The sequence below is a fragment of the Archocentrus centrarchus genome, chromosome 21 (genome assembly GCF_007364275.1).
Source record: "Archocentrus centrarchus isolate MPI-CPG fArcCen1 chromosome 21, fArcCen1, whole genome shotgun sequence".
NCBI lineage: Eukaryota > Metazoa > Chordata > Actinopteri > Cichliformes > Cichlidae > Archocentrus > Archocentrus centrarchus.
In genome coordinates, this window is record NC_044366.1 from 35,011,778 (window position 1) to 35,027,755 (window position 15,978).

Here is a 15,978-nt window from a genome sequence, read left to right on the forward strand (position 1 = left end):
AAACAACATGGCAATTTTGAAAATGAAGCCAGTGCTGCAGAAGCTGAAAATGAACACTTGATCCTCACTAGCCAGAAATTCCTGGAGAACACCTCTGGGTATGTGTGCATTTGTCAGACCCAAAACCCTCCAGGCTGCTTTGGTGACCCTAGATAACCCTAGATAACCTCAAACCATTCGCTGGCCCTCCATCTTGTTTGCATGTCTGCCCTCTCAATTTTCGATGATACTTTGTCACGGTGAGCATGGGTAACAGGTATCAGGGTTTGACTCTGGAGAGGATGCCCTTCCAGATAAACAGTTCCCACAGGCAGCAGGCATGCAAATTACTATACAGTACAAACACACACACGCATCAATATAGGCAAATAGATGCTCAAACAAGTATGGCACTTACATAAACAAAATTGTTTGACAAATGCGTTACATAGTAATTCTTTCAGTTTTGAAGACCTACTGATTTTTTTTTTTTTTTGTTTCATATACAACCCTTTACTCTGCTGTCATGGTCCATGATAACTTCAGTGCTGTGTTGCAATCTGCATTTTATAAGCAGAGATAGAAGTAGTCACATAATGTAAGATAAGTTCTGTATATACCATTTTAAGATGACCTGGTTCTCTGCTCCTGTGTTCACTATCCCTCTTAAACAAAGTCTTACTGTTTTCTGCCACCTAAATGCAAAATAAATACATACATAAAAATAAATAATAATAATAATAAAATAAATAGAAAAAAAAAAAATGTTGCATTTGGTAACCTAAGGTGCTGCTGCTTTTTCAGGCATGCAGAATCAGACAGAGTGCTGTAATGAACAATGTGCACGGAGGTATAAACAACCCCTCTTTTTTCCTTGCTGAGGCTCTGCAAGTCACTGTTGCTTTTTAAAAACCACAGCACTGAGGCAGCAGTTTTACTGAGGAGGCTCATACAACGGACTGTCCTTTGGGTCTGGTCTGTTTTGACTGGCTTATTGAGAATGAGTTAAACACTGGAGGGACTCAGGAATACTTGTTTTAGATTTTGTAAAATCTCTCTCTCTGTCTCTCTGAGTGTACATACCCTTAAAAATTAGCTATAGATCAGTCTTACAATTGCTTACTATTCTGGTACCAATACAGCAGTAACTATTGTCTGCTAATATTTAACAGTATGCAATTGCTAGGTTGACTAAACATTTGTTAAACTTTTCCTTCGAGATTCTGTGGTTGAAGAAAGAAAAGAATCTGTGTGGTTTATATGTACTGAGAACATGAGCAGTATTATGGCATGCCATATAGTTGCATCTTTTCACAGCAGCCATAGCGATCTCTGTTTCCCTCTTTGCTTCTCTTTGTCGTGCACTCCAGTGACGTCATAGTTGCTGGGCAACCTCGTGAGCAAAACAGATTCCCTCTCCGCTCAGAGGGGAGGCCCAGAACCCTTGATCTGCACGTGCTCTGTTTTTAGTCATGCATTCACAGCATGTACATATAGACCTCCCCTTTGTTCCCTTTGCATTAGTAACATCAGTAAACATGTGGAGCCTGTTACTACATGCTGCTGACCGTCTCACATGTAGTCCAGGAGTGAGGAGAGCAGCTGAAAAGGGACAAAGGGAGGATATTACAGGGTGAAGTGTGACACTGTTTTGCTTTCAATCCCTGGTTAATAGTATAAAAACAAAGGAGAAAAAATGGAAGGTCCTATCCATAAAAGCAAAGCAAAACTGAAAAGCTCTTGTACTACTTCTGCAGATAAAGCCTCCTATTATCGCATGAAGTAGTGGAGGAGTTTACAGTATATACTGTGTACCACTGGGGCTGTGGGTCATGTCCACTGGATTTTTTCTGGGAGATTCCTTTAGGGCTTTGTGGCAGGAAGCCTTTCAGAACTCAGGTTAGGTAATATAAAGACCAACAAAGTCAGTGCAAGAAGCAGGTTTTGTGGATCAATTTGTGGTGGAAAATCAGCATTCATATTTTAGTTGACTTTCCTTTCATTTTATTTTTAACCCATTCCCTAAATATTGTATTAGCTTTAAGCTAGTTAGGTTTAGGATGCAAAACTATTTGATTAGATTTAGGCCACAAAACATTTTGGTTAGGTTTAGTAAATGACAATGGTTTGGGTTGAAGTAGAACCTATCATATACATTAAAGGTCCTTTAACAAAACTAAAACTAATAAAACCTAAGAATATAAACATGGCAAAGAAACAAACAGGAGCTACAAAACAAAACACAAAGCACCATGAAATAGCAAACCAACCAAAGGTCACACAGAAATATATTCAACAATAATAATGAAAACTCAGGAGTCCATAAATCAGAACTCTGGGTCCAGGAGCCAGCTGCAGAGTTTAGTAAAAAAATTGCACCCATACGTACATTTGCATGGGTTGAGCTGTTTCAGGTGTGGGCTGCTTTTTAATGTTTTATTATTTATTTTTAGCACCATGAATTTCTTCAAAAGGCAAGATGCAAGATGCTGATTTGTCTGCAAGCACTCACTAGCTAATCACTTTGAGGGTGAATTGCCTCCTTCACATTGAACTTATCACAGTTTTATCACCACTTAACGAGTACTTGGCAAATATTTGCAGTCAAGTCAGCATCTTCTATACTGGTGACTGCGGAAATCTGCTAAAGACCAAAGCAATCACGAAGAGGTTTTGCAGCCCTTTATGAGACCAATTTCACCTAGCGACAACAAGCAACTTCCAGCCACAACCATTTCCCATTTCCACTTGGGGAATGTGCAATTATCCACAGAGAGGGGTGGTCACCACTGGGTCACTGACTGGTCTCTAGGACTGAGTTACCTTGTCTTTAGTTGACAGTTTCACAGCAACTGTGAGCAGCAACCACTTGCAACCTGTTGGAGAATACTTTTTTTTCTCTAGCAACTAATGATTGCCAGATGGTCACCAACCAGTCTCTAGACCTGTGTGACTGGGGCCTTACTGGGCTTTACTCTGGACTTGGGCCTGATTTTTGTGACAATTTTAATTTTAAACAGGTTTTTACTTAGACACTTACTGTATATATGTCTAACACAGCTATGTTTTGACTTTGACTATACAAATATACACTTGTAGAACTTGAACGCTCCAATATAATTTGTGTTTAGCAGCCTAAGCCATGTAAACCATGCAGCCTAAACAATAAAAAGAATCAAATAAAGTCCAAAGGTCTAAATATTATAAGTAGTTCCAAGTAAATGTGCCTTAATAGTTCAGGTTGTCTCCAGCTGGCTCAGATGTGAAGCAACGGCTGGAATCCTAAACGCTTTTATGCTAATCAGAGCTTTGAAGAGTTATAAATTACAACAGTTTTCCAGCCATATTTCTTTCAGTTGAGAATCATTTCTAAAAATAAACTCTTGTTATTCCCTTGGTGAATTAGAGTTAGTCACCCATGCTTTTATCTTTTTTTTTTTTCTTTTGGAACTTCATGTACTCTGGCATCAGTCAAATAAATCCTCTCATTTCTAATTTACACAAAAAGCACAAGCACAGATTCTTCCAGGAGCCAAGGCGGACCACATCTCCTTTGTTTTTTACACCTTTACACTGGAGACCTGCAAGTTTTAGATGGTGCTTTGAGCTGGAGCTCTGGAAGGATTTCAGATGGTCCCATCAGTGAACAGACCTTTTCTCTGCAGACTTCATGAAAGTATGACAGAAAGCAGAGGTGGATGTGCCATTCTAGAGAGCCAGCACATGCTTTGCTAAGTGGAATGCAGCCACCGTTAATGTTACTGAACACCTGTACTTTCTTTATTGCTGTGAAAAAGGCCTTTCATGATAAGGATGACTATGACTGACATAAGTCAAGTCAAGTCAAGTCAAGTCAAGTTTATTTATAAAGCACATTTAAAACAACGACGTTGACCAAAGTGCTGTACAACATCTGTAACCCCAAGGACTATACTAAATAAAAATAAAAATATATAAATAAATAAATAAAATAATAAAATAAAAATAAATAAATAAAAACATTAAGAACAATAAATAACATAAGAAAATTAAAAATTAAAACGTTTAAAACAAGTACCATAAAATACCATAAAACAATCATCTAAAAGGAGGTAGCACTGCAGCCAAATGCCAAGGAAAAGAAATGTGTTTTTAATAGAGATTTAAATGTGTGTATCGTCTGAGCTGTGCGGATATGGACCATCCTGTTCCACCAATTCTTCTTTCCCTCTCAGCTGCAGCCCTCCCTCAAGACAAAATTTACAGGTTTTTCCTTAAAAATTGTGCTTTTGTCTAAACAAGATGTAAATCAGGCTGTAAATCTGAAAATGCCAAGTTGGAGTTGTGGGCATGTAAGCTGTGGGAGTTGTAGACCTTCTGATTCACTTTTATTGTCTAAATAAAAGCTACAATGGTTATGTTGTAGCTAATACTACTATTTACTGCAGATAAACACAAAAATATTAAGAAGCTCAAAAAGGGAATAAACAGTGAGAACTTGTTTGCTTTCCCATTACAGACAAGCAAACATTTTAACACATGAAAAAACTAAACTTATGATTCTAGGTCCAGGGGAGTTCCACAAATACTGCATGAAACAGTTTTGTGGAACCAGCTCCCAGTTTGCATTCAGTAGAAAGACACTCTATATTTTTAAGATTAGGCTTAAAACTTTCCTTTTTGATAAAGCTTATAATTAGGGCTGGATCAGGTGACCCTGAACACTCCCTTAGATACACTACAATAGGCCTAGGCTGCTGGGGGGCTTCAAAGGATGCACTGTGTGTTTATTCTTTACTCACCTCTTTTCACTCTCTCTGTGTTTATACATCACCCTGCATTTAAACATTAATTATTATTAATCTCTGGCTCTCTTCTGCAGTTTGTCTTTCGTCCTTACTCCCTCCCCTCACCCCCAAACGGCAGCTGACTGCCCCTCCCTGAGCCTGGTTCTGCTTGTGGTTTCTTCCTGTTAAAAGGGAGTTTTTCCTTCCCACTGTTGCCAAGTGCTTGCTCTTAGGAGGTGGTCTGAGTGCTGGGGTTTTCTCTATGTTATTGTGGGGACTTTACATTACAATATAAAGCATCTTGAGGTGGTTTGGTGCTTTATAAATAAAACTGAATTGAGTTGAATTTTAAAATTTACAAGTTCAAGGAGTATCATCAGCAGTTTTAGATAGTGGTAGCCTGGGTTAGGTTAGCGTGCTTTATAATAACAGTTTATGGTAAAAGTCATTATGGCTACAGGGAATTTTTGTGTTGCTCTACTATGAGTAGCCACTGTAACAAATTGGCAGCAAGACTTAAATGGTACTGATATATCAGCACTTTTAATACTAAAAAAACTGAAACCATATTTCAAATCCCTAAGTTGGATTACTTGCAATGTTACATAAGTTCAACAAGTTCCAGTCTAAGGTGCCCCGTTTCAGTGTTACATCACTATTTTAAGGCTTATGGAACAATAAAATTGCTTTTAGAATAGCTTCCAAACCTGGGGTTAAACCTGAAGTGACCCCAGTAAGCCTGAAACCCTGCTTGGTACATGCTGCAGACCATTTGGAATGAAAACTGTGTTTTTAGCAGGTCCAGTGCAGAGGTAGCAAACCATACAGAAACACTAGCCAGAAGGAACTGGAACTAGCTGATTGGCAGCAACTGAACCTTCTAATCTGTGAGAAAAACTGGTATCACCGAACCAGCATTCACTAACACATTCACTCAGTCGCTACATTTATTGTAAATATTGAGTTTTATGTGCATGTACATATTGTGCATCTAATACATTTATATCAATAATAATAATATAATAATAATACAGCATTTTTGAGGTTTATTAATTAATGCTGTGTATGAATACATTTAAGTAGAAAAGAATACAGCAAAACATGAAACACTTGGTGTTTCATGTTTCATGACACACAGCTAATTTAATATCTGAAAACATAAACTGTCACAGTAAATAATAAAAATACAATATAATTTTATAATACGCTACATTTCTGCCTGTTTGCTTGCCCTTGAACTCTTCCTGTACCAGGTAAGCAAACAAAATGGAGTCACATGTAAAGACTGTATATCTGAAATTATAACCTTATCAAGTTGCCTAGCAGCCACCTATCAGCAAGCTAAAATCACCCACTTGTAGCATTTAGCCGACTGCAACACCTTATAAAATTATAGTATGAGTGTAATTTCAGACAATAAATCTAATTTATGTCCAAAAAATTTGAATTATACATGATATACATAACAATACTGTCTCATGGACATATAACAGTAAATAAAAACAAATGTAGTGCAAACAAGCTAGTCCAAAAAGAGCTCAGAACACAACCAAGTTGCTGTGACTTACTTTTCTAATGTGTGAGCACCACAAATCAATTTACTGATTTTGCAAGTTCACGATTGGTTTGAGTTTTGCTAAGATAATGTTAACACTGTGACAATTACAGTGAATTCCCCATGGGAGCATGTTCAGAAGACAAAAGGCTCAAAAAATGTATCTGCATTGTTTCAGCTTCGAGGTCAGCTGTAGAAATGAAATACATTTGTCACAAAGACGAAATTGCAACACAAATACAACGCATCAGATATAAAACAAAGTCAGTCTGATGATTCAACTTTGTAGCATTTCTCTCAGCGAGCAGTGAGGATAAATGCTCTTTATCCTCACTTTCTTCTGTAAATCTTTTTTTGTTCATACTCTCTTGTCAGCCGTGCTGTTTTTTCCATCCTCCCATACATTTCTCTGCTAACATGAAGCTATTTATATATTTTATATCTAGTTAGCCTGATGATCACCTCAATTTGTGTTTTTCTCTTTTCCCTCCCTTCTCTCCGTCTCTCTCTCTCCAGGAAAAAGAAGTGACTTTTGTTGTAGACGTGCTGGGAAAACTTCATCTCCCGCTGATCAGGATTAATTAGCAACCTTTGTGGACCTACACTTGACTTCATATTAGTCTCACATCTTCAGGAACTGAACTGCATCTACGAGACTAAAATCAGCATTTTTTTAAACCCTTCGTTTTGTGATTCAAATTGACAAATTAAATATCCAGGGAGTGAAATAAACATCATCTTTCCTCCTCCACTTCTCCTGTGGCCTCAGTTTTTTCAGCTTGCGCTCCCATGGCTCTCATTGTAAAGAGGCAGCAATGACATCCCAAAACCTCTTCACCTCAGTCTTTTTACACAACGTGACCGAAGGATAGCCATCAGTTCCCACTGCAGCACTCGTGGTCTGACACAAAGAGCCCGGCCCCTGGCTTTAGGCAGCATGGGAGACGGTAGCTGGGTGTGTCTGAGCCCAGCTGAGTTTAGCCAGCTGCAGCAGTACAGCGAGTGTGAGTACCCATTTGTCTGACTCTGAGATTTGTTTGTGTCTGATTGCGTGGCAGATTTAGGTGCATATGATGAGTTTCTTTTGTGTGTCTCCATGTGTGTGTATGTGTCTTCATTCATGTATAGTATATGCATGCATGCATTGGATGCTGCTCAAAAGTTTTATTTGCAAATCCAGATCCCAATTTCTTGCTCTAGTTCAGTTTAATTCAGCTGTATTTATATAGTGCCAATTCATTACAACAGTTGCCTCAAGCTACTGTAAAATATTAGAAAGCAACCCAAACAGTCAGACACCCCCATATGAGCAAGCACTTGGTTACAGTGAGAAAGAAATACTCCATTTTAATAGGAAGTAACCTCCGGCAGAACCAGGCTCAGGGAGGGAGGGGCCGCCATCAGCCACAACTGGATGGTGTGAGGGGAAAGAGAAGAGAGCAGAGAGAGACAGGACAAAAAGCAAAATATAGGAGAGAGTCCCAGAGTTTAATAAGTGCTAATGATTAAATGCAGAGTGGTGTATAAACACACAGAGGGTGAAAAATGGTAAGTGAAGAACAAATGCTCTGTGCATTTGTTCTTCACTCTGCAATAGGCCCAGCAGCCTAGGCCTATTGCAGCACAACTAAGGGATGGTTCAGGGTCACCTGATCCAGCCCTAACTATAAGCTTTATCCAAAGGAAAGATGTTATTTATATAGTGTCATTTTATCCAATTAGCTATCCATCTGTATTCATGATCACCACTGTATTTGTGACATTGGAATCGGCCTTTTATAGATAAATAAATAAAGCATTCTGAAGGATCCAAACACTGGCCTTGGTTTGACTCATGTCACTTGACTCTTTCGTGTTATTTTTTATTTTTTTCAGAATGCCACATATTGGCCTGATGGATGAGCCTTGTGGCTATCTCTTTCCTCGCTGTCAACCGCATTTGTTAGTCAAAAGAGCATCTGTCTTCTTGCTCCTTGTGGATTGTGCCTGTCATTGTGTGTGATGAATAGAGTGTGATTCTCTCAAGGAAGCTATTCTGTTCAGGAATTACACAATCGTTTATAAGTCATTGCCTTATAGACCCCCATGAACAGCATGTAAGATTCACTGATTGGAAAGCCATTAATAATAGTGGGCATGGTGATTCAACAAGTATGTCCCCTTTTTGATGAGAGATAAGCCATGATGAGAAATTAGTCATGCGTAAGGCGATTTTACTGTGTATGCTCTGTTTTTACAGCTGTTGCTGATATTGATGTTGGAGTGATATTGGGAGTTTTTGAATCTTTATGCTTTGCAGATACTGTATAATTGAGTGCCCTAAAATAGCAATCTACAATAGTAATACACAGTCTATAAAGTGCAGAACAGAAATATTTACACTAAAAACAATGCATTTGATAATTTGGATGGAAATGTCATTGGTAGCTATAGTTGAAGGACTAGGAAAAGTTTATACTTATTAAGTTAAAAATCGCATGAACACCCAAACACCATTTTTGTATAGTTAAAAGAGTAATTCTTGTTTATTTAAACCTCACATTTTCAATTCACTTCTCCCAGACCTCTGACTTCCATGTACCTCCAACCCTAAGCCATTAGAATACAGTGGGGGAAATAATTCTTTGATCCCCTGCTGAATTATTAAGTTTGTTCACCTACAAAGAAATGAACAGTCTCCAATTTTTTTTATGGTAGTTTAATTTTTATGGAAAGTGAGCAAATATCAACCAAAAATCCAGAAAAAAACACCCACATTACATAAAAGTTATAAATTGATTTGCATATCATTGAGTGAAGTAATTATTTGATCCCTTACAACAAAATGGAATATGCCCCCAAGGGTGGTTGAGAATGACAGAATCAAGATCCTGTGGGAGATACAGCTAAACTGGTGAGGGTTAAGCAGCCGGACATAGTAGTGAGGGAAGAGCAGAAGAAGAAGGTCATAGGGATAAATGAAGCAGGACCAAGTGATAGTATTATCAGGAAGAAGGAACACAGGAAGCTCGAGGAATACCAAAGGCTGAAAGAAGAGCTACAGAGGATGTAGAAGGTGAGAGTAACAGTGGTAATCAGAACACTTGGGGCAGTGACCCCCAAACTGGGAGAATGGCTCCAGCAGGTTCCAGATCTCTGCTCGGGTTCTCTACCAGAGGCCTGGGAGCTTGAGGGTCCTGCGCAGTATCTTAGCTGTTCCCAGTATTGTGCTCTTCTGGACAGAGATCTCGGATGTTGTTCCAGGAATCTGCTGGAGCCACTCTCTCAGTTTGGGGGTCACTGCCCCAAGTGTTCCGACTACCACAGGGACCGCTATTACCCTCACCTTCCACATCCTCTCTAGCTCCTCTCTGAGCCCTTGGTATTTATCCAGCTTCTTGTATTCCTTCTTCTTGATGTTGCCATCACTTGGTATTGCAACGTCTATCACTACAACCTTCTTCCTTTGTTTATTCACCACTAACAATGTTGGTTAGCCATCACAAGTTTGTCTGTCTGTATCTGGAAGTCCCACAGGATCTTAGCTTGGTCATTCTCAACTACCCTCGGGGGGTGTATCCCATGTTGACCTTGGGAATTCCAGGTCATACTCGGCACAGATGTTCCTGTATACTATGCCGGCCACTTGGTTATGACACTCCGTGTATGCCCTGCCGGATAGCATCGTGCGCCCTACTGTTATGTGCTGGATTGTCTCAGGGGCATCTCTGCACAGCCTGGGGTCTTGCCTTGTGTGGTAGAGGTGTGGTAGAGCTAGAGTAGAGCTGCTATTCCTCCACATCAAAATGACCTACTTGAGGTGGATCGGCCAACCTTGATAATTATGTTTTTTATCATGCTGTCCACGTTTATAGCTTTTTTGAAACAACACAGTAGGAATATAGGGAATAAAGTATCTAAAAGCTACTTTTGGCTGCTCCCTTGTTCTCAAGGGATCACAACAGCCAGTAGCTCCAGATATTTTAATTTGGCAGGATTTTGTGCCAGATGCCCTTCCTGATGCAGCCCCAAAGGGACTTGTGTCTCCTCCCAGGATCAAATCAAGGATCATTTGCTTTTTAGGCAAATTTGTAAACTGCTATGCTATGGAGCCATATCTAAGATTTGCTTTTTGTAGTCCATCATTAGGACTTGGTAGTTTCAACATGGAAGGCCAATATCAACACCAGTGTAGCTGAACTATTTTTCTAAATTCTTCTTCACATCATTTTTTTTTAACTCATCATGTTTTCCATGATGGTTAAGTGAAAGTGATTACACACCCTTTATTTTTTTGCACTGTTCAACATCAGCACGTTTCACTGAAATGGTGGACATTGGGCTTCGTTAACCATTTGTTCTCATTTGGTAGGTGTGTCAGAAATTTTAACACACATCTCATCTTTGTGTTGAGACCGGGACTGTCCTTGTTCTCTCTCTTTGTATATTCCTCCTTTCATCATGTTTAATGTCTAATTAAGACAGAAATAGGAAACACTTCTAGACATCCATAGCTGATTATGAGAGCTCTAAGATGATGAAACCAGGTCTGGAGCAGGTGGCTGTGTAAGTGTGTGTTGCAGTAATGGTGGTGGTGTGGTTTTCATGCACACATGTACATTTGTCCTTTGTAATTGTTTGACAGATGGTCGTGGGATGGGGTCATTACGCTGCAGCATTCTGCATTTAGTGTGTGTGTGTGTGTGTGCAATTTGTGTGTCTGTAGAGGATTAGCATCAAAAAGTGAGAAATGCGCAATGTCCCTTTTCACTTTTAACTAACAGGCTGACTCACTGGCTCAGCTGATGTAGAGCATCCTATTACAGATGATTGTTTATCTGGGAATTTATTTATGAGTTGCATCATGTATATTTATTTTTTAAATTCCCACTTTGGTTAAGATATATATAAGTCAAAGCAAAATACATTGCTCTAATGTGAAACATTAATTCAGTTTTTCTCTTACCCCTTCAGACTCCACAAAGAAGCTGAAGGATGTGCTGGAGGAGTTTCATGGTGGAGGAGTCCTTTCCAAATACAATCCAGAGCAGGTGTGTCTGCAGCACAATTCCCTTCCCCATTATTCTTCATGCACTTTGATCTCTTTCTGCTTGATATTCTGACTCTTTATTGCACATTGACACAGACATATGCAGCCTTATTGTTCGGGTGCTTATTAAATTCTCTAATTCAGAGAAATACTGCTATTCAGAAAGCTTAGTCATCTGCCCCAGTTTTACCTGACGTCAACAGATCAGCTCCCAGCTGTATTGTAGACTGTAAAGGTGGAGAAATGTTTTATATTGTCGTCTGGGCTTTGGACAGCACCACTATGTCACATATCTTTGCTCATTTACGTATTACCCTGCAAGCATTTAAGATGAACTTTTGGGCTAAAATGCTGAACACTAAGCTGAATTGATTATACAGTTTGATCCAGTGTGGCACATTCATGGTTGACAAAATAAATCTGTACTGCCCTAGAAGCTAAAACATGCTAACCAAAAATATTCAAAACAGAAATGTGAAATTTTTGTGAAATAATAATAATGCAACATCTACCAATTACAGCTAGCTGTCAGTCTATGCTTTTCCCAAGTGAAAAATTTATGAAGTGGTGTGAGAAGATGTATGGCCAGAATTATTTTTTTCATGTTTCTTACTTTTCCAATTTTTTTTGCCTTTGACCCATAGTTTTTCTTTAAGCTGGCCAAGAAATTTTTCTAATTAGCATTGATAGTATTTTTGAGGGCAGAAATCAAACAAAACATGCAAAAAAAGTAAAGGTTTCATAGGACTCTATGCAGTCCTGTGAAAAACTAAGTACACTGTTAATGCAGCTATAGGAATTAAAAGGGAAAGTAGCAGCCAGGTGCTACTAATCAAATGCACTTGATTAACTGATCATCAGCAAGTATGACCACCTCTATAAAAGCAGATGTTTTGACAGTTTGCTGGTCTGGAGCGTTCTGCTATGTGTTAACAAAATGTCACAATCTTCCCAGGAGAGCTAACCCTAGCCAAGTCACCCAAAGGTCAGACTGTGCAATGCCATCCATTCTCTACCACTTATCCATGTTCAGGTTGTGGGGGCATCAAAAAAGCAGAGAAGCCCAGACTTCCCTCACCCGAGCCACCTCTTCGAACTCATCTGGAGGGACACTGAGTCATTCCCACGCCAAGGAGTTCTGTGTCTGTCCTGGATGCCTGAAACACCTCAACTGGTTCCTTTCGATGTGGAGGAGCAGAGGCTCTACTCTGAGCCCCTCTCAAATGACCAAGCTCTTCACCCTATCTCCAAGGGAGAGCCCAGCCACTCTTTGAAGGAAACTAATTTTCGCGGCTTGTATCTCCGTATCTTTCAGTCACTACCCAAACCCTGTGACAATAGGTGAGGGTAGGAATGTAGATTGACCAGTAAATTGACAGTTTCACTTTTATGCTCAGTTCTCTTTTCCCCATGACAGATTGGTGCAGCATCCGCATCACTGCAGCCACAGCCCAAATCTGTCTGTCAATCTAATGCTCGAACTCCACAGAGATACTCCACATGGGGTAGTAACCCATCCTGGAACTGGATTGGGCAATCCCCCTTTTCTGGCTGCGAATCATGGTCTCGGATTTGGAGGTGCTAATTCTCATTCCCCCTGGTTCACACTCAGCCACGAACCTCTCCAGTGTAAGCTAGAGGTCACCATCTGAAGCCAAAGAACCACATCATCTGCAAAATGCGAAGATGAAATTCTGAGGCCACCAAAGTGGAGACCCTCCACCACCTAGCTATGCCTAGGTATTCTGTCCCTAAAAAGCAACAGAATTGGTGACAAAGGGCAGCCCTGGCGGAGTTCAACACCCACTGGTAACCAGTCCACTTATTGCCAGCAATGCGACCCAAACTCTCACTATGGTTGTACAGGGACTAAATGGGCCAATAGGGATACCCCCCAATAGTTGGAGCACACTCTCTGGCCCCCCTTCTTAAACAGGGGAACCAACACCCCAGTCTGTCAATCCAGTGGCACCGCCCCAGACCTCCACGCAACACTGTAGACATGTCGGCCAGGACAGCACTACAGCATCCAGAGGCTCAAGGAACTCAGGGCAAATCTCATCACCCCAGGGGCCCTGCCAAAAGCAGTTGTTTGATGACATCAGTGACCTCACCCCCAGTAATAGGCTATTGTTCCCCTCATCCCACTGACACACTTTCCATTACAGAAGGTGTGTCACTAGGATTGAGGAAATCCTCAAAGTGTTCCTTCCACTGCCTGAATATATCCTCAGTTGAGGTATATATATATATATACAGTGTAAGTACAACATCGCTTTCCCCTCCTAAGTCATCTGACAGTTTGCCAGAATTGCTTTGAGGTTGACTGAGTCTTATTCCATGGTCTCACTGAACTCCTTGCACACCTGAGTTTTTGAATCAGCCACCAGAGCCGCACTCTACTTGGCCTGCTAGTACCTGCCAGCTGCCTCTAGAGTTCCACAGGCTAACCAAGCCCAATAAAACTCCTTCTTCATCTGGACAGCTCCCTTTACCTCTGGTGTCTAACATCTGGTTCTGGGATTAATGCCACAACAGGCACCAATGACCTTGCAGCCACTGCTCCTTGCAGCCTCCTCAGCAATGAAGGTGCAGAACGTGGTCCATTCAGACTCAATCTCCTTAGCCTCCCTTGGAATCAAATCAAAGCTCTGCCGGAGGTAGGAATTGAAGAACTCGTGGACAGGGGCATCCTCTAGGCGTTCACAGCTGAAATTGGGTAATGCACACCAGAAATCTGTAACAGAATGGTTAGAAAAGAAAAGAATCAAGGTGTTGCAATGTCCCGGTCAAAGTCCAGACCTCAACCTGACTGAAATGCTGTGGTAGGATCTTAAGAGAGCTGTATATAAACGAGTGCCTGCAAACCTCAATGAACTGAAGTAACGTAAAGAAGAGTGGGCCAAAATTCCTCTACAATGATGTGTGAGATAAAATCATACAAAAACAATGCTGCTAAAGGTGTTCTATAAGCTATTGAATCATGAGTTGTAGTTTTCGCATGTCTGCACAGAGTCCTGAGAAAAACATGTGTCGCTACAAGTCTGTATTGCTGTAAGACCTACAAGCCAAAATGGAATGACCAAAATTTTCAAATTATAAATGTACAATTTTTGTGAAATGACATCTTGATATTCACTAGTTACAGCTGGTTTGTGAGCTACCAATAGTCGTCAGGTGTTATCATGACCTCATGACCTGGGAGCGACCAGAGGTGGGAAGTAACGAAGTACAAATACTTCGTTACTGTACTTAAGTAGATTTTTCAGGTATCTGTACTTTACTTAAGTATCTATTTTTCTGACTACTTTTTACTTTTACTCCCTACATTTTTACACAAGTATCTGTACTTTCTACTTCTTACATTTTCAAACAGACTCGTTACTTTTTAACACGTCAGAAGAAGTTTGCATTTCCGGTCAGTGCGCCGTCAGTCATCAAACGATCTGAGCCTAAACGGAGGAATAATAACACACAAGAGACAATCGTACTGGCGTATCCTCCATCACCGGGGCTTATCTCGTACAAAGGGATTAAATACGCAAACCCATATAATTAATGTATCATTTATAGCGCTAAAATCGGGCCGGACCGAGTCCGTAAGTTGCGCTGCGGCACATAAACAGCTTAGCTAGCGCTACTGAAGAGGAGCGAGCATAAAGGGAGTAACGTGTGGCAGGTAAATGCAACGTTTCTAAATGCTCAACAAATATCAGCAAACACACAAAGTGTGTGCAGTTTGTCACACAGTGTGTCTGCTAGCTAAAAGAAGAGCTGCTGTATTTCAGGGAGAGCAAAGAGAGAGAAGTTCACTCAGAGATGGAGAAAGAGGACAGGAGAGGAAGAAGACAGGTTAGATTTAAAGGTAAGGACTGGAAAACAAACTGAAGTATGCTGACTTTGTGTTATTCAAAGATTCTATGAAAATACTGCAGTTTAGTGTGTAATAAATAGGTTAGCTTGTTGTACTGTATTTACAGTAAAGCTCTGTGTTGGACTGGAGCACAGTGTTTGTGTTGATGGTCAGAGTTACAGGTTACATCAGTGCAGCAGAGATAAGTTTGAATCAAAGCTGCTGATGCTGAGATTCATTCACTGAATCCAACATTTCTACAGCCTGTATGCTGTCAGTGTAGGGGATGGAGATCAGCTCAGATAGCTGTGAAATACTGGGTTACATCTTTGTGAATTCAGTTCATCCACACAGAGCAGTAAACCTCAGAGCAGCAGCAGCAGGTCAGCTGATCACAGCCTGCACACCAACATCATTTACTGCAGCTACAATAGAAAGCTGTGATTCTTCTCTCCATGCAGAGCCACTACAGCTGATCTTAGGGTTCCTCCACCTTCTGAATCCCACTGTAACCCCTGAGTATCCTCATGTTGGTGTTTAGGTGGAGGCACAGTCACCCTCTACTATGGAGGACATGGAGAATAGAGCTGTGTTTAAATTCCCTTTAACAGTTTGTGTCCTACATAACAGATTCAAGCTGAGTGCATTCATTAGGATTAAAATTTAGATTGGAATAATGTTTGTATTCTCATGTAATATTATTTTATATTATTACAATAATATATAATGAGGTTCGGTTTGTTTTACACAAAAATAGCAGGTAGAAACGTCCCCCAAAGAACTACTTTTACTTTCT

General features: G+C 40.3%; 1 protein-coding gene across 3 annotated transcripts in view; it reads left to right on the forward strand.

The window, feature by feature from the left end:
• Positions 1-15,978, forward strand: part of dgkg (diacylglycerol kinase, gamma) — a 157,304-nt gene that overhangs the window by 13,896 nt on the left and 127,430 nt on the right. For 2 of the 3 annotated variants that reach the window (XM_030757799.1, XM_030757797.1), the window contains exons 2-3: positions 6,817-7,304; positions 11,254-11,330. In XM_030757799.1, coding sequence (XP_030613659.1) covers positions 7,238-7,304; positions 11,254-11,330 — 144 coding nt within the window. In that variant the 5' untranslated portion in view covers positions 6,817-7,237. Of the gene's footprint in view, positions 1-6,816; positions 7,305-11,253; positions 11,331-15,182; positions 15,195-15,978 lie in introns of those variants that run through there. The other variant, XM_030757798.1, reaches the window with a different exon arrangement.